Source organism: Drosophila miranda, chromosome XR (assembly GCF_003369915.1).
Source record: "Drosophila miranda strain MSH22 chromosome XR, D.miranda_PacBio2.1, whole genome shotgun sequence".
Lineage (NCBI taxonomy): Eukaryota > Metazoa > Arthropoda > Insecta > Diptera > Drosophilidae > Drosophila > Drosophila miranda.
This window is the reverse complement of record NC_046674.1, coordinates 10,083,254-10,101,101: the sequence shown is the minus strand read 5'-3', so window position 1 is coordinate 10,101,101 and position 17,848 is coordinate 10,083,254. Positions and strand designations below refer to the sequence as shown.

The 17,848-nt window shown below is 47.2% G+C and overlaps 4 protein-coding genes and 1 long non-coding RNA gene across 15 annotated transcripts; 2 read left to right on the top strand and 3 right to left on the bottom strand.

Annotated features, from left to right (window-relative positions):
* Positions 1-1,596: 1,596 nt before the first annotated feature.
* Positions 1,597-2,333, bottom strand: LOC108152334 (signal recognition particle 9 kDa protein). Its single transcript, XM_017281592.2, has 2 exons — positions 2,131-2,333; positions 1,597-2,041 (listed from the first exon to the last, which is right to left on the bottom strand). The coding sequence occupies exons 1-2, from the start codon at positions 2,269-2,271 to the stop codon at positions 1,949-1,951; spliced, it is 234 nt and encodes a 77-aa protein (XP_017137081.1). The 5' UTR covers positions 2,272-2,333; the 3' UTR covers positions 1,597-1,948.
* A 418-nt stretch (positions 2,334-2,751) lies between these two features.
* LOC108152332 (JNK-interacting protein 3) lies at positions 2,752-13,514 on the top strand. Of its 11 annotated transcripts, none has more exons than XM_033386473.1 (16): positions 2,752-2,930; positions 3,805-4,382; positions 5,807-5,827; positions 6,345-6,581; positions 6,647-6,802; positions 6,881-7,295; positions 7,465-7,569; positions 7,787-7,822; positions 8,380-8,397; positions 8,830-8,887; positions 8,956-9,134; positions 9,207-9,429; positions 9,494-11,122; positions 11,185-11,405; positions 11,481-11,681; positions 13,027-13,514. In XM_033386473.1, the coding sequence occupies exons 2-16, from the start codon at positions 4,281-4,283 to the stop codon at positions 13,128-13,130; spliced, it is 3,705 nt and encodes a 1,234-aa protein (XP_033242364.1). In that variant the 5' UTR covers positions 2,752-2,930; positions 3,805-4,280; the 3' UTR covers positions 13,131-13,514. The 11 variants fall into 11 exon arrangements, with proteins under 11 accessions (XP_033242364.1, XP_033242363.1, XP_017137075.1 ...); XM_033386472.1 differs by having other exon boundaries at positions 2,752-2,968; XM_017281586.2 differs by adding an exon at positions 11,801-11,861 and having other exon boundaries at positions 2,752-4,382; positions 13,027-13,116.
* LOC117186192 lies at positions 11,963-13,056 on the bottom strand. The gene is made up of 2 exons (XR_004471309.1): positions 12,966-13,056; positions 11,963-12,913 (listed from the first exon to the last, which is right to left on the bottom strand). It is a non-coding gene; the product is annotated as an uncharacterized LOC117186192 (long non-coding RNA).
* A 1,398-nt stretch (positions 13,515-14,912) lies between the features above and the next one.
* On the top strand, positions 14,913-16,377 carry LOC108153207 (transmembrane protein 43 homolog). The gene is made up of 3 exons (XM_017283029.2): positions 14,913-15,326; positions 15,394-15,986; positions 16,045-16,377. The coding sequence occupies exons 1-3, from the start codon at positions 15,001-15,003 to the stop codon at positions 16,254-16,256; spliced, it is 1,131 nt and encodes a 376-aa protein (XP_017138518.1). The 5' UTR covers positions 14,913-15,000; the 3' UTR covers positions 16,257-16,377.
* On the bottom strand, positions 16,298-17,732 carry LOC108153208. The gene has a single exon (XM_017283030.2). The coding sequence runs from the start codon at positions 17,488-17,490 to the stop codon at positions 16,399-16,401; it is 1,092 nt and encodes a 363-aa protein (XP_017138519.1). The 5' UTR covers positions 17,491-17,732; the 3' UTR covers positions 16,298-16,398.
* Between the last annotated feature and the right edge of the window lie 116 nt (positions 17,733-17,848).

The window sequence follows — 17,848 nt, the reverse complement described above, 5'->3', positions numbered from 1 at the left end:
GATTGCTTGTTTATTTTCCAAGTCTATCTTTTGATTTGTTGATTCCGATAGGAGCCTGTTCATAAAAATAGTATGTCCAACGATCACTGAAAGATCATTCAACTCCACATGCAATTGGGAGGTATCTGACCGATCTTTGAGCACTTGAGGGAATGCTACGAAATTGGTAGCAGCCCAGAGATAAAGGGGCGTTAAAGCCGAGCCGCCTAAAGTGATTCTGATTGTGATTGCAATGCAATGCAATGCCCAAAGTCAGCAAACAGAAATCGTACCCGATGGACGAGTGACGAGAAAGACATTCAGAGATATTCAAAAAGCACCAAACACAACAGCAGCAAACATAAACATCCGATAAGGAGAAAAGAGAGGCAAGCCACATCATCTTCGAGCCACATCAAACAGAAGCCAAATGAGCTTGTCGGGCCGGAAACTGTTTGGTGGCTCGGTGGCTCGACGGTATCTTCAATCAAAGCCAAGTACTGGGAGGAGGCACTAGGTGGTACCTCCGGAGGTCGCTTGAGCTGCAACTGTAGGGCTGCCATGAGGAGGAGTCGATCAAAAGGTCCGCGCACGAGCGGATCGCCTCTGATCGCCGCATCATCCAAGCGTCTGTGGGTCAAGCAAACGTACGCGTACGAGTACGAGTGTGTCGCGGAAGGTGCCTTAATCCAAAGTGGCTACTGAGTTGCCTCCCCAGCTCCCAGATGCCAGCTCCCAACTTCCAGCAGGTAGTAGATGCGGATAGAGTACTCCCGAGTACTGCATTCTGCAGGAGGCAAACACTTCTGGTGGCATTCTGTTGGTCAACAAACACTTGCCGGCTACTGATCTCTTCTGGCCAATCCGCAGCGACTCATTCCATCAATCTCTGCTGTCAATCTCCTGCGGCAAATAAACTCGAGTGCCTTCCATGCAAATATTCAATATTTGCTCTTGGATTATTAAGTGAGCAGCATCCCATTCCCATTCTCATTCTCAAACCCAGTTCTCAGTTCCCATCTGGGTTTCTCCTCCTCTTCCTCCCCATTCCACCAAACCAACTCTTTCTCTCTTCCCTGTAAACTGTTTGTTTGGGGCTGTTTAATCACTTTAATGGATATGCAATTTATAGTTGTTTTTTTTAGAAAATTCGTATTGGAACATACATTTTTACCGCCATAAATTTAAATTTTCGATTACTTTACGGAAGCTCCATCTAGCGGTGCCCGAAAAAGCTGTGCTACAGAAGCTGGCTGCTATATACTAATGTCTAAACGCGCTATTTGTAACAGAGATTTTATTACGATTTATGGAAAACTAAAAATTATTTATAAAAAAGGGACATGCTAAGTTACTCTGATAATGGTGTTAAATATATGTTAATGCATCAATAAGGCATCTATTTTTTCCTTTTGCAGGAAAAAAGCTGTTTACTCTTCATTTCGGCGAGGAAAAAAAAAATGGTTTTAAAAAAATGGTAAATGGTAATAGTGTCAGTTAAATCGGAACATTTTTGCGAAAGGAAAAACTGGAGCCTGCCTGAATATTTAATAATAGAATATACATGCACTTTTCCGGATATAACATCGCAAACGCAATAAAAACTGGCTGGCTTCCTTCCAATTGTACGATTTTCCCCTGGTTTATTTTCATTTCAAGGATACCATTTCATGGAAATGTGTACTAGTGACCATTTACATTACGATAAATACAAAAAATATATATTAGTATTTTTAAAAATCCTTGTGCGCCGCCAGCCAACTGCCTGTGGGCGCCCCGGCGTGTACAGAGCTAACATTTATAAAATGTTATTTAAACAGGAAAAAACTACTCTGATCGCCACACCGGAATGCAGCCAGCGGTGCGCTTATAAACTAAATCAATTGCGGGTGGAGACGACACACGAGGTGGAGCAACTTCAGTGGTCCAAAGTGCCGCCGTGGCCAAATGTTTTGTTGTATTTCGACGTTTACTCCTTGGAGGCCATGTGTCCCACCAGGTTGCTGGTGATCTTTTCGATTTTCTTCAGATCGGGCATGTTTTCCGCTTTGTACTGTACGCACTGCAACAAGAATGGTTGGTATTATATTGTTAATTGCTGGCCAGCGAAAGTCGTGGCCGCTTGATTCCTCTTCTTCTTCTCGTACGAACCTTTACATTGTCCGTCATTTTCAGCAATATGTGGCCCTTGGAATTCACGTATTTCATTGTGTAGCGGCAGTTCTGTGGATTCGCCATGTACATGTTCTCGGCGGCAATCTCAAAGTCCTCCCAATTCTTGACAAAAACCATTTTGATTCAGGAAACGAGAAGCGGAGCAAAAAATGAGGAAACGAATAACAACAACAATGGCACTAGGGATGATACCGTCCGACCCTCATAAATATACCGTCTCATTCTAAAAATATACCGTAAATATACTGTGTGCATCCCACGGTGACCGCTTACGGTATTTTTGAGGTCAAAATTGAACCGACGATATATTTACGGTATATCGATATATGATGGTATCTATTAAATTCCATTTTCACGAAAACCTCTTTTTACGCAAAATGCAATAAAAGCAGGTATTTATAATAAGCCATCCAATTAGAAAATAGGTTCATTAATTGAATAAAATAATGTGGGCATGGCTAAATGTTCTATCTAGCTAATAATATTCCACGGAATATCAAAACCGAGGAATATGTAAAGTATAACTGAATTCGTCAGTATATTTACGGTATATTTTTAAAATGAGACGGTATATTTTGGTATATGTCAGACCGTATATTTTAACGATAAGTCCGCGGTCACACAAATTTCGTCGCTCGCCTGCAATATTTATTGCAAAAATGCCTTAAAAGTCTATAGTTTAGCTATAAATAGCGCGTAATAATACTCATCACCTGGTCGGGCAGGCGTGTGCAGTGAAATCCGGGCGAAACACTAACGAAAATGCAACGAAAAACGTAGACGAAAAAAAATGAAATCTAGTCAAGAAAACGATGTAAATGGATGGGGAAGAGACGAGGCTACAACAACAACAACCACTGGACGACCAAAACGAAAAACGCAAATAAAGTGACACGCAGAACGCAGGAAGAAAATACAAAAAAAAAATATAAAATATAGTATAAAAGAGAGAGAGGAGAGATCAAACCAAACAAAAATAGAGAGCAACAAAAGCGAGCATTCAAATCAAGTGTGACCCTCTCTCTCTCTCGCGCTCTCACGCTCCCCTTACTGTTTCTCCTTGACTGTGTGAGTGAGTGGGTCGCTGCAGCCCACACACACACTCAGCCACCCACACGCAGTACCGTAGCATAACTGCTGTTGTTGTTTTTGATTTTGTTGTTTTTGTTGGTGGGGTTGAAAAGCTATTGCCTGCATAACGGTTAACGCGTGACGTGAGATTCCACACAAAAACAGCAAGGGCTCGCGCACACTATAGCTGAAAGCGGAGCTGATAGCAGATTTATAAGCTCTGAAAAAACAAACGCACTGCACCGGTGCAAGTGCGCACATTGCAGACTGAGCTGAGCTGAAAGCTGAAAAAGCTCGCTGAAATCAGCTCAGCTTAGTTTGATCGATCAAGCATGTTTGTTTTTTCAGCAAGCTGATTGCTGATTTTGTTCAAGTGTATTGGTTCATAAGTGATCGAAAATGGGCTGCAAAACATTGTTAAGCGAAATTACGGTTAACCCAGAGCTGGGGAATAAGCGGGATTATTAAAAATATTTGAATCATAGTTTTATTTCTGGCAGGAGATAAATTGGGCAAAAAAGTTGTATTATTTACCATTTTCATATGTCAATAATAAATATAATATACTATGTCCCCAAGTACAGTAAACGCTAGGAAAACATCACAATGTTTATTATTATACAACATAATGAATAATTGAGAAATTTAATAATAATTCGTAAAATAAAAGTAATACGAATACAATACATAACGGAAATGTGGTTGAAATACACGGAATAAAAAAAAACGAAGAAAACTTCCGTCTGGCTACTGTACGTGCTGTGAAGTAATTAATTAACAATATAATAATAATAATTATAATGATAACTTTTGATGCCACTTGAGGAGACAAAGGGAGGAAATGGCTTTCAGCTTTCAGCAATCAGATCAGCCGACAATGTACGCACCTGCAAGCTGATTCTGCCTGGAAAAAGCTCTCAGATCAAGTGAGCTTTCAGCTCCAATTTCAGCGCCGCTTTCAGCTATAGTGTGCGCGAGCCCTAAGGGTGACCACCACCCCACCTTTCTCCCAAACCCTTTCGGAGAACGGCCGCCCCGCCTCCCCCCCTCTCAAAATGATGGACAACGACGATGCGCTGCTCAACAACGGTGGCCCGCAGTCGGGAGCGGAGACCGTCTACGGCACGGAGGACAACAATATGGTCATGTCAGAGAAGGTACATATACATACATAGACATACGAATGTGTGATCCATAAATGATATCATTTGTGCACTGAATCTCCGTAAATGTAAATGATTCATGCGGGTGGGTACAGTGATTTTTCCTTAACTTTGATAGGACTACACCCTTCTGGTGGTCTGTGTGTAATCTTTTCTTGTATTTCGATTCGGGGCTCTCCACAAACAAGCGAAAGATAATGAGGCTATAAAAGTGTCCAAGCGGAAACATGCCTCTCCTCTACAGTTCTTTCTTTCTCTCTCTCTCTCTCTTTCTATCTGTATCTCTCTGTATGTGGATATCATTATGTAAAAACGCATCTCAGAATTGTTTATCATGCATCAGCTGACGCCAGTGACTGCGGCCAGTGGGGGTCGAGTGTACCCCCCACATCTGTGGTCATTGACATTCAAACTGGCGAAAAGCAAAGCAAAACCAAGCGGCGAAAGGAGGGAGCAAGAGAGCGAGCGCGCAAGAAATGCACAAGGCAGAAAGAAGGAGAGCCTTTGCCGGGGAGCACAAATCAATAAATTCAGTCATTCAGTCAGTCAGTCGGCGTCGGCCCTCAAATTTGATGACCGCCTCACGCAATCCCTTGCCAACCCACTCATGCCGCTCCTCTTCCCCTTCTCTTTCCGCCGGCAGAGTTTATTTTTATTCGATTTCATTTCACCCCAATTCCCCGATTGATTTTGCACTTTATCAGCTTCTCCAAGCATTACCTTTAATCGACGTGTGTGCTATGCAAATTTAAGCTGTTGAGCTGTCCCTCTCCCCTTCCTGTCAATCACTTCCTCCCCCCCCCTCTCTCCCTCTCTCTAGTAATGAGCTCATTCATTCAGTCAGTTCTTCGAGCACATGTTCCCACCTGATAAGCCCCCACCACCTGTACTCGTACTGCTAATTGAGCAATGAGAGGCCGAGGAGTGTTTCGAGCGGCAGAAACTCGTTTCTCAGGCCAACAACAGCAACCACACGAAGATAATTCCAAAAACGGGTCTCACCAAATAAGTTTATAAATGTTTAAGCAAGACATGACCAATGACGATAGCCACGAGTAGTTTTCGGCCTTATAAATGGGCTCCAACCAGCCGTAGCCTTGGCCCACCAGCAGCGGAGTTACGGTAGCGAAATTAAGTAGGGAAATTATGCGGCACTAGTACCTGGGGAACCCCTGTCCTATTTATTTATACATTTATACACACATCACAATCAATCAATCACTCCCGGAAGAAACCATGACTTTAATACAATAAAATTAAATTCTTCCTTTTCCTGTATATATTTTAAAAACATTTGTGGTTTTTATTTTTGGTTTCTGTCTAAATTTTAATTTATTTAGTTATTTAATTAGTTGCAAATTATGGTTTTTTATGTGTTCTTTACACCTTGTTTTTTGTTCTTTTCTTTTCTCTTTCAGAATGATCAGGTTGTCAGCATCGTGAGTTATCTTATTCCAAAAATTATTCATTTGGTGTTTCTTTTATCTTTTCTGTTCTTTCCTTTCACTATTTTCCGTCTCTCTTGTTCTGTTTCGTATAAACTGCACGCTAGAATAATTTCTAAATAATAACATTGCACTTTTGTTTTCCTTTTGCTCTGTAACTAACAATTTTGAGTGGTAACAGCGGGAGGGGGGAGTTTTCCAATTAATAAATTTATAACAGTCCGGCTTTTCGTGGTGTTCTCCTTAGGTCACATTCCCAGAGCTTTCCATTCATCAAAATGAAAACCATTAAATCTTTCAAAGAACAAAAGGGTTCTATAAATCCGTCTGTCTGCTACTACAGATCCGCCCCTCCGCCTCAAGCTACTAATCAATCGATTGCTGCGCCCCGCCGTGTCCCATTTTGCACCATCCCAAACCCCCAAACCACAAACCGAAACGCAAACCGCAAAAATCAATTGAGACTGATGCACCCCTTTCTATTCTTTCTCTGTCACGCGCCTCCTTGCAGGTCCAGCAGCTGGCGGGGAGCATTTATCAGGAGTTCGAGCGGATGATCAATCGTTACGACGAGGACGTGGTGAAGAACCTGATGCCGCTGCTGGTGAACGTGCTGGAGTGCCTGGACGCCTCGTATCGCATCAATCAGGAGCAGGATGTCGAGGTGGAGCTGCTGCGCGAGGACAATGAGCAGCTGGTGACGCAGTACGAGCGGGAGAAGAGCGCCCGCAAACAGTCCGAACAGAAGGTGAGTCGGATGGTGGCAAGCGAAGGCAATGCTCAAAATCTCAATAATCCCCCTGTCCCCTGCAGCTACTGGAGGCTGAGGACCTGGCCGAGCAGGAGAACAAGGAGCTGGCCACACGCCTCGAGTCCGTGGAGAGCATTGTGCGGATGCTGGAGCTGAAGCACAAGAACAGTCTGGAGCATGCCAGTCGCCTGGAGGAGCGGGAGACGGACCTCAAAAAGGTGAGTGCTGTGCGGGGCGGATTGAAAGTGAGAATGCAGAAAACCAATCCCTTGCTCCCCCCTGTCTTGTGTTTCCAGGAATACAACAAGCTGCACGAGCGGTACACGGAGCTGTTCAAGAATCACGTGGACTACATGGAACGCACCAAGATGCTGATGGGCTCCACGCACTCACAAATGAGCACTGCCTCCGACCGCATGGAAGTGAGTCGTGCGCGCCTGAATCCCGTGGCCCGCAGCTCGGGCCCCGTCTCCTACGGCTTCGCCTCGCTGGAGAACTCCGTCATGCTGGACACCGAGACCATCTGCAGCGTGGGCAGCCAGTCGGACGACTCGGGGCCGCCGTCGCTGCAGAATGAGCTGGACATGAGCCTGCCCAGTACGGCGGAGCGGGGCGCCGCCACCGATTCGCTGCAGCAGCAGCATCAGGCCACCTCGCCCCAGAGTCCCCCCGACACCAGTCCCGTTGTGCCAAACGTGCCTCCCGCAAACGGTAGGTTCGGGTGCCTTTGGGAGGCCCAAAAGATTCTCTCCCACTCTGCCACTTACACACCGTACTAATGTGTCTACTTTTTGCTCTCTTTTGTTTTTGATTTGTGTGTTAACTCGACTAAAACCTCGACCAAACCCCAAACACTGCCCCCAACCTTTGCGTCCGTCAGTTGGTCGCTCGACCACCAAAAAGGAGCAGCGCTCGGACAATAATCTCTACCAAGAGCTGTCCTTCCAGGACAATGAGGAGAGCGAAGAGAATGAGATTGTTACAGGTGAGAGAGGAATCGAATGTTCGCACTTCGAATGGAGAGGGGATTACATGTGTCTACGATTTCCGGATATCTCTCCCTTTAAAGATCCCTCCTTAATGGCCTATTCCCAGCATTACTTAATGTCACGTTTCCTTTCTCTCTCTCTCTCTATTCTTCCATTTCCACCTCCGCCACACCTCGCTACACTCGGGTGAAACGCTTCCTTTCCCTGGTACAGGCTGCTGGGTACATCCCGGAGAGTACGCGTCCTCAGGTAGGTACCACCACGACCACAACACCCAAAACCAAACCCCAGACAGACAAGTAGTGGTGCAAGAGAGTGCACCACAAGCACAGCCCCAGCCCCAGGCACAGCCACAGCCACAGCCACTGGCACAGGCACAGCCATATGACTCCTACATATATAGTTTCATCTATATAACCTGTAAATACATCAAATATCATGCGAGAATCGACTGAAAACTGTAAACTGAAAACTGTTAGCTGAAAGCTAAGGATCTTCTGCTCTTCTAGTTTCTGTGTGTGTGTGTTACTTCTTCTTTGTGATATCCGAACCCTACCATGTGCTCGAGAAAGTGTATCCCCATCCATTAAGCAAACAAAAACCAAAAGAAAAACAAAAAACAACTTGAGACAAATAAAAATGTATAATCCGAATCCGAATCTAATGAAAATTCTCTTTCTTTTATGCCGAACTCTACTTATCCCCACCACAAACACCACATTTTGTATATCCTCCCACAACCAAAACCACCAACCCACCAAATCCCACCACCATACGAAAATAATTGTACATTCGAATCCCTGAAGCAAACGACAACTATTTTGGTAAGTCTGAAGAAGCGGCAGAGATCGTGAGAGATCTCTGAATCATTAATCATTAATCAGTAGATTCTGTACAATCCTACAATCCCACAATCCCACCCCATTTACTCTCTGTTTCTTCTATCGTAAGTAGTTTTATCGTAGAATCATCTTTGGCATTCGGCTTTAAGGTTAATTTTCGACTTCTTTTTGGTGTTTGTGTTCGGTTTTAGGACATTGATTGGAAAGCTCTTCAGTTATTTCTGTTCTCCCTTTGGTTTATTAGCCATATATCATATTTGGTTATAGTTTTCTCTTTAGTTTCGGTTTTTGGTCTCCCATTTATCATTTATCATCTATTTATTCTGCCCTTGAGTTCCTTTTTGGGATGCTTTCATTCTTTTAGTCTCTTGATCGTTCATCTTTTTTCTAATGAACCTTTCGTACACGTTGCAGGCATGGGGAAGGAGGTGGAGAATCTCATCATGGAGAACAATGAGCTGCTGGCCACCAAGTAAATACCTCACTCTCTCTGTCTCTCGTTATCTCTGCAATGATCCCAATACCATCCTCTCTCTCTAGGAATGCTCTGAACATTGTCAAGGATGATCTGATTGTCAAAGTGGATGAGCTGACGGGAGAAGTGGAAATTGTGCGCGAGGAGCTGAGTGCCATGCAGCAGTCGAGGACGAAGCTCAGGCAGCGCATCAGCGAACTGGAAGACGAGCTCAAGAAGACCAAGGAGCAGGTGAAGCAACAAAGTAAGCCGATCCCTCCAGCTGCAGCTGAATGGAAACCGATTTCTGATGCAATTCTCTTCTTTGATTCCCCAGACACCGAACAGGAGGAGAACGATGTGCCGCTCGCACAGCGCAAGCGCTTCACTCGCGTCGAGATGGCCATGGTCCTCATGGAACGTAACCAGTACAAGGAGCGTCTGATGGAGCTGCAGGAGGCAGTGCGTCTCACGGAGATACTGCGCGCCTCGCGCACCGTCGACAACTTGGACAAGAAATCGAAACAGAGCATCTGGAAGTACTTTAGTAATCTTTTCACGTGAGTTATCCCCTCCTCGAGCCCGAATTCATTCTGATAATGCCGCTTCTCTATTTCGTGACAGCCCCTCCAATCGCCCGACGGAACGCATCGCCGACGGGCTGGGAGGGGGGCCGATGTTTCGTCATACCGGGGGAGGAAGTCCTTCCCACAGCCACGGATCCCCAAGCCGTGGAAGTGGGGACAATCGCCTTGCCTTAGCCGGCTCCCAGCCGCCCATGCATCCCGCGAGCGCGGGGCTCGCTAATGCCCTGGTGATGCCCAAGGACTACTCCGAGGACGGGGGCTCGGAGCGTATCAGTGCGAGGAGGCGGGAGCAGTACCGGCAGCTGCGCGCCCATGTCCAGAAGGAGGACGGACGCCTGCACGCGTATGGCTGGAGTTTGCCCATCAACAAGGCCAACCAAGAGGCCAATCCCAGCCGGCACTCGGGCGGCGTTCCGGTGCCCGTCTACTGCAATCCCCTGGCCGAGGCCTCGCCCCACATGAAGGTGTTCTGCGCGGCCGGCGTCAATCTCCACGGAGGCTTCACCAAAGACGGCCAATCGCTGATACCCGCCGACTCGCCGTACGCCCCCAAGTCCACGCTTAAAATCACAGAGATCACGAGTCCGACGGCGGAGCAGAGCGTCGAGGCGCTGGACAGACAGATAGCCCGCGCCAGCCTAGAGACCCTGGAGCCAGAGACGCAGCTGAGCTCCTTCGTGTGGATCTGCACGAGCACCCACGCGGCCAGCACGGTCAGTGTGGTGGATGCCAACCAGTCGGCCACCGTTCTGGATGCCTTTCCCATCTGCTCCTCCCACTTGCTGTGCATCGCCTCCGTGCAGGGAGCCATGGAGAGTGACTACGCGCTGCTGGAGCAGTCGGAGGTGGTCAAGGCGGGCGAGATGCTGCAGCGGCCCGGCGAGGGCACAGAGCTGCTCGGCAAAGTGGAGTTTGTGCGCGTGAAGCCCAAGTCCGAGGACGAGCAGAACAGCAATAGCAAACCCCAGCAGCAGCAGGACGAGGAGGAAGCCAAGGAGGCCACGGAGAAATCAAATGAGCCACTGCCGCCCGTGAATGCCGAGGAGCTGCTCGTCAATGTGGAGGCCATCAAGATACGCCAGGCCCTGCCCGGCGCCCCCCAGCGTCTCTCCAGCGGCAACAGCGGCAGCGACGGTAATCAGGCGAACAACAACAACAGCAGCAGCAGCGGGAGCGTTCTGTTTGCCACCAAGTCGCTGAACCCCATTCTGGGGACGAAGGAGCGCGAGGATCCGCCGATGACTTCGGTGGGACCGACCATGTGGATGGGGGCCCAAGACGGCTGGCTGTACGTCCACAGCGGGGTGGGGCGGTGGCACGAGTGCCTGCACCGCGTTCTCCTGCCGGATGCCGTCCTGGCGATTGTGCATGTGGAGGCGAGGGTTGTTGTGGCGCTGGCCAATGCCCAGTTGGCCGTGTTCCGCCGCCAAACAGACGGCCAATGGGATCTGAATAGTTATCACCTGGTGACGCTCGGTGATCGCAATCATTCGATACGTTGCCTCTGTGTGGCCGGCGAGCGCATTTGGGCGGCGCATCGCAACAAGATCTTCATTGTGGACCCCATATCGCTCAACATTGTGCACTCGCTGGACGCGCATCCGCGCAAGGAGAGTCAGGTGAGGCAGATGGCGGCCACAGGTGCCGGTGTCTGGGTGTCCATACGGTAAGAGCCCCACACACTTAAAGCCCCAGTTCAATGGATGCTAATGTTCTTTCCCCCCTCAGACTGGACTCGACGCTCCGTCTGTACAACACGCATACGTTCGAGCACAAGCAGGACGTGGACATTGAGCCGTATGTGTCCAAAATGCTCGGCACTGGCAAGCTGGGCTTCAGCTTTGTCCGCATCACCGCTCTGATGGTGTCCTGCAACCGCCTGTGGATCGGCACCAGCAACGGGGTGATCATCTCGGTGCCACTGGCCGAGGTGCAGCAGAAGACATCATGTGAGTGGAAGATAGTGTGGAAGACAATCGGTTAATCCTAATGTCCCTTTCCTCCGTTCGATTCATCCGTTTCAGCCGATCCCCATGGCCAAATGCCGCTGTGCTGCATGGCCAATGCTCAACTCTCCTTCCACGGCCACCGCGATGCGGTCAAGTTCTTTGTTTCCGTGCCGATGCTGCAGCAGCCGAACCTGAACGGCGGACTGACCTTCGTGAACAAGCGGCCCGATATGCTGGTCATGTGCGGTGGCGAAGGCTACATCGATTTTCGCATAAGTAAGTCCTGCACTCCTCCTGCAGAACAGGACATGGCATCCAAGCTATAGCTGGAACGCAGCCTACGCTATGGATACATATGTATAACCATTCCATATTCCATATCCTCCCATCTCCAGGACATGATAAATTCGATGCTAGCGATAATGCAGCGCATTTGATAGTTTGGAAAGTCGATACGTAAGCCTTTCTTTATTCTTTCGTTATTATTTCGTATCTTTTCATTTATGATTGACTTGATTTCCCTTCCTTTCCCTTTCTTTCGTTTTATCCGCTTTTTGTTTTTTTGTTTACGTCTTTGATTGTTTGATTTCTGTTCTGCCTTTCTTTTAATCCGATTTATTTGTGCATTCTCTGCCGCCTCTGCCCGTAGTACCTTCAACTTGTAGTACGCCCGCCCTGGGATGAGGGGATGGGCTCCTCCTCCTCCTCCTGCGCGTACTCCAGTTCCACGTGGAATGCAGCAGCATTTGTGTCAGCCGTGACCTGAACTTAAGCAAGTTTCCCTTTTATTTGGTTCATGTTTTGAATGTGCGTTCAATTTTGAAGAGCTATGAAACGTACTATACTGTACATGTTACGCGCACCTTCACACCTCCTGTCCTGTCCTTGCACTTGCAGCCAAATGGATGTTCTTCCTCCACAAAACCTGCTCCCATTGGTGTGTCCCCGTGTCCCCTGTCCCCTGAGCACTTTTAATCGGTTCGGAATGGATACTTGTACATTTGTTTAAGCTATAATTATTTACTTAATTTTTACTCAATTTGAAATCATTTCCAATTGTAAAAAGACTTCTACAAACTACCAAATAATGTGGGTGCACCTTTCACTAAAACGCTTACTAAAACGAGCGGGAACCCGTCCTTATACCCGGTACTCAGTCGGTTTTTATGTAAGCTTATGATTTATATAATTTATACAATATTTATTTTATATGTCGCTTGGTATCGCAGCTCGCAAAAAGGAACCGTTTGGGAGACTTTTATATATTTTAATATTTATTTGTTTCCATTTTGTACACCTGTCTCTTTTTCTCTATTCTCACACCAACACCAGCCGTTTTGTCTCGAGAAAGAGTGAGTGCGAGAGAGATAGAGATAGAGAGAGAATAAGTAAGCGCGTAAATTTAATTTGTTTCTTCTGGCTATAATAATGATGCGGTCGGATACAGATTCGGCATACTGCTAGTTATGATCATTCTCTATGGAGTACCGGGTATAATGTGGAAATCCCTGTAAATCTCAAATGCAAATAATTCATCCCCCCGTAGTTTTTGTCACTCACCTATCTTTCGGATACAGCTTCCACATGTCGATTAATGTTTTCCGAACTATATATTTTTCAGATGATAATGACATGGAGAACAGTATTCAACTGGAACCAAATCAAACGATCGAGAATCGAGGCGACAAGAGCTACTTGATTGTGTGGCATGTTAGTCAACGTTGAGGCCGATCCGATGCGATCCGATCGATACGATTCTTCGGCTTGAACGAGAAGTGCAAATGATATAATTAATAATATTTATAGCAGTTACGAGTACTATCTAAATACGCATAATGTATAATCTACTTTATTGTGCAGCAGGCTAGCGAATGGAATACCTAAACCCTAAATCCTAAACCTTAGTATTTATCTAACAATACAATACCCTTCTACATACCCCCTTAAATCCACACGATGACAAAATACCAACTAATACTAATTAATGGGTTCTCTAGCAGTCGTACCACGTACTCTTAATTTAGTTAAACAAATCCGATTTTGAGCTTTCGAGGGGCTTTCACAATTGTTTCAAATTGCTTCAAATTCAAACCAAAAAAAAAAAAAAAACAAAAACAAAAAAGGAACAAGGAAACAACGTGTAAATTGTATGTATGCGATCTGCTCTGCAGGGAGACAACAAACAAACAACACACAAAAAACACCACATTTACGAGATATTATTGCTCGTAGGATATGATATAATAGTATGATGATGATATATATAGAAAAAGTGCGCCTGCCTTTTCAGGGGATATTTCTGCGTGATTTTTTGTCCAAATATGTTATAGAGTATTGATTTCTTTTTTATCCTTATGGGTTTTTTTTTTTGTGTGTCGCGAAGAGGCGATGCCGCGTTTATATATAGTGTATTTTGTTAAATAATTTTAAATTTTAGTTGAAACGTTTCAAGCCTTAATTTTTATTGTTATTCATTTGTTTGTAAGAGAAAGAGCCTATTTTTAACAATAAATCGACAACCAGACCAAAATTCTTGCTTTACCCCAATACCCCAAAAAATCAGTGTTTCGTAGGTTTTCTGTTTTGCAATGATTTCCAAAGGCGCCAGGAAAGTGATATTTATGTTTTTACGGAAAGTTCATGTAATATTCCAGGATGCGCATACGCACACGCATTGGCTTTGGCTTGACTCGACTCGAGGAGTATCTTTTTAATATTAATAATAACAATATATATATTATATACCAACCAAATTAACGCACCCCACAAATATGTACCACTACTGTAAATAGAAACCGATGCGATTCAGAAAATAGTAAATAAATTTAAATTGTATTTTTTGCCGCCATTCAATCAGTTGTTCGACTCATCAAGTTAGGGAACTCCCGCCATTAACAAGAGCTATACAAAATAATGAGCATAGATTTTAAACAAAAGTACAGACAGGAGTGGGAGTCTCAACCCGATACAAAGACATGGCTCTGCAGAAGTAAAAATGCAGTCGATGCTCATTGCAAGGCTTGCAATGTTGATATTTTGAGTCGAATAGCATCAATTAGACAGCACGCTGCCACACACAAACATAAGGAGAAAATTAAGTTCTTGTGTGGCCAATCTAAGGTACATATATCCAATTTTTTTTTTTGTATTCGCTATGTTAATACTTATATAAGCGGTTTTCAATTATAGATTGATTAGTTTGTGGAGGATTGACCTATTTCCCTACTTGTTTTTTGTTTGACTTATTTCGCTAAAACCTCTTTTTACGCAAAATGCAATAAAAGCAAGTATTAAGAATACACCAGTTATATAGAAAATTGATTCATCAATCGTATAAAATTATGATGGCATGGCTAAATGTTCTATATAGCTAGTAATATTCGACGGAATATCAAAAACGAGGAATATGTAAAATAGAACTTGAATTCGTCAGTATATTTACGGTATATTTTGAAAATGAGGCGGTATATTTCTGAGGGTCGGACGGTATATTTTATCGATAAATCCGCGGTCACACTGATTGACAGCATCAGCTGTCTAATGGAAATTTAAGTATTATTTACGATTCACACAACAAACCCCCACATGGATTTTGATGGCCACCTTGAACGAGACCTTTCGCTCACACTGGCTCATCTCCATCTTCGGATTGGCCCTGTTCCTAGCAGGCACCGTCGTGCTCTACTGGAATGAGGGCCGTGCGGTGCACGCAATGATGGCTCTGGATGAAGCGTACGACGACATCTACTCCATCCAGTTCACGGAGGAGGAGCAGGACCAGACCTTCGAGAACCGCATCGTGCACATCTCGGGGCCCATTCTGGTTGGGGAGCCGCTCACCGAGCCCGACTACAACATCCAGCTGATGGCCGTCAAGTTGCGGAGGCGCGTGCAAATGTATCAGTGGGTGGAGGAGTCCATGTGAGTAACGAAACAAAGCAATGTGAATGCGGATTCCAAACTATCCCTCCCCTCCGATAACCCGCAGCGAGCACAACTATGGCGAGAGTGTGGGAACGGAGCAGTCGGACTCGCGCACCTACTACTACACCAGGGAGTGGCGGGACAAGATCGTGGACTCGCGCAACTTCTACAATCGCCATGGCCACACCAATCCCACGCACTTCCCCATCGAGAGCAACGTGCAGGTGGCCGACGCCGTGTACATTGGCAGATACGAGCTTGGGTCGGAGCTGAAGAACAAGTTCCAGGACTACCAGGATCTGACGTCGGACATTCGGCCAGAGGACAGCAGCATCAAGCTCCACCTAGGCCTCTACTATCACACCAACGATGTGTTCAATCCGGTGGTGGGCGACCTGCGCATCCTCTTCAGCTTCGCCGCCATGGAGGGGGAGACGTACAGCGTCGTGGGCAAGCTGGAGGGCAACAAGCTGGTTCCCTACGTCACCTCCCGCGGAGTGCGCGTGCTGCTGGTCTATCCGGGCCCATTGACCGTACACGAGGTGTTCAAGCTCGAATCTCGCACCCAGGTACTGCACACCTGGTGGCGGCGCTTCATTGGCTGGCTGCTCATCTTCTTTGGCGTCACCTGCAACTCCAAGATACTCCGATTGTTGCGTGAGTGTCTAAAAGCTTTTCCATTTATCTCCTCTAAATTTCGTGTCCGTGCTTTCAGTGCTGCGTGTTCCTCTACTCATTTGCCTGGCGCCCGATCCGCAGTTCCCAATGACCGGAAACTTTGTCATCGCCTTCTCGCTGGCGCTCATCAATGCGGCCGTGGCCTGGATCCTGCATCGACCTCTGATCGGGGCCTGCCTCTTCCTGGCCGGAGCCTCGCCCTACCTCTGGTTCACCCGCAGCCTGGTCGACTACCATCGCCTGGATTGACTCGATTGCCGGTTTCCGATTTTTTCCTTCGTTCCTTTGGCTACTTATTTACAGGTTTATTTATTCCTTGTTTTACGTTTCACGTTTTACGTCCAATCAATAAAATAAAAACTTAATAACACTTAAGGCTAGTCGGTATTCCCTAGAACTCTCTAATCTCCACCGTGGCTCCTGGCTCGTCCAGAAGCGGGAGCCCGCTGCCGGCGGCCGCTTCAGCGGCAGCCTCTACCGCCGCCGCTTCTGCTGCGACAATTGCCTTTGACTCTGTGGACGTGTGGACACTGGGGCTCTGCGACTTGTCCTGCTCCTCCTGGCCCGCGGAGGCCTCGTCATAGCGGACATACGGCTCGAAGCTATTGTTGATCTGGAGGGAGCCGCGGTGGAGATTGTTGGACTCGGCCTCGAACAGAATCTCATTGATAAAGCGCTCGGCCAGGAGCCGCTGCTCGCGTGGCAGACGACGAAGCTTATGCGTCCATGTGCGGGCTATGGACTCCAACTCCTCGTCGGGATATGTTCCGGCCAAGTACTCGCAGGCAATGTTGAGCTCGTCCGTGTTGGCAGATCCGCCTCCAGAGCCGTTGTTAAGCGGAGGCGTCTGTCTGGCCCGCTTCGTTGGCCCGTAGTCGGAATGCCCGATGCCCGGCGGGGGCTGCGACGGTGGCGGGAGGCTGTCCACTCGCTGGGCATGCCCGAACGATTTGTGAAACATTTCAGAAATATTGATGTTTGGCGTCTGTCCGCCCGCTCCTCGCGGCGTCGGATAATGCTGCTGGGGATTGCCGTGCTGGTCGAGGAAGGCCGTCGAGCAGCTGCTGTTCTCACTGAATAGGAAGGAGGGCTCGTTCTTGAAGAACGGATTGACGGCCAGGAACTTCTCCGAGTTGCGCAGGAAGTCCAGCTCCTGGAAGGTCCAGCAGCGGGGACTGTGATGAGTGCCCGAACGCAAGGCACTCTCCATCACCTTCAGCTCCTTGCGGTAGTTGGTCCGCAGCGTGTTGATCTTCTTCTTCACATCCTCGACCGTCGCGTCCCGCTTGAGGTAATGATAGATGGGCACCAGCCGGAGGTACGCCTCCGCCCGCTTCTCCCGGTTCGTGTAGTCGCGCATGGAGGTGTCCCAGAGCACGGGCAGGTCGCGGTATGTGTGAATAAATGCGCGAAGGTAGTGACGGCACTCGTCGGGGCGCGACATTACTTTGAAGGTGTGGGGCGGCGGCGGTTGGGGGAGCATTTCGTGGGGCTGGACCGGGCTGGGCTTGTGCCGTTTGTTTGGATCGCGATTTCAGTGCCACTTTCCTCGCAGGGGCCGAGAAAATTCGGGGGCACGGATTATGTATGGACCTATTGACGAACTGTCAATGCGCAGTTGTTGTTGTAATTGTGGGTTTGACAGATTGTTTGCCATATTGACCGAATTCATGCGTGTGTTGGTGTGTCCGTGTTAGTTGTGACGTCACAGCAACAAGTTGTCTGCGGGGTGGCAGCGCTGTCAAAGAATCGCTTGCAATCGATGAATCGATATGTTTTATTGTGCTGCCAGACGTATTCTTGCGACGTTCACATACCTTACAAGCTTTAAATTTTTCATA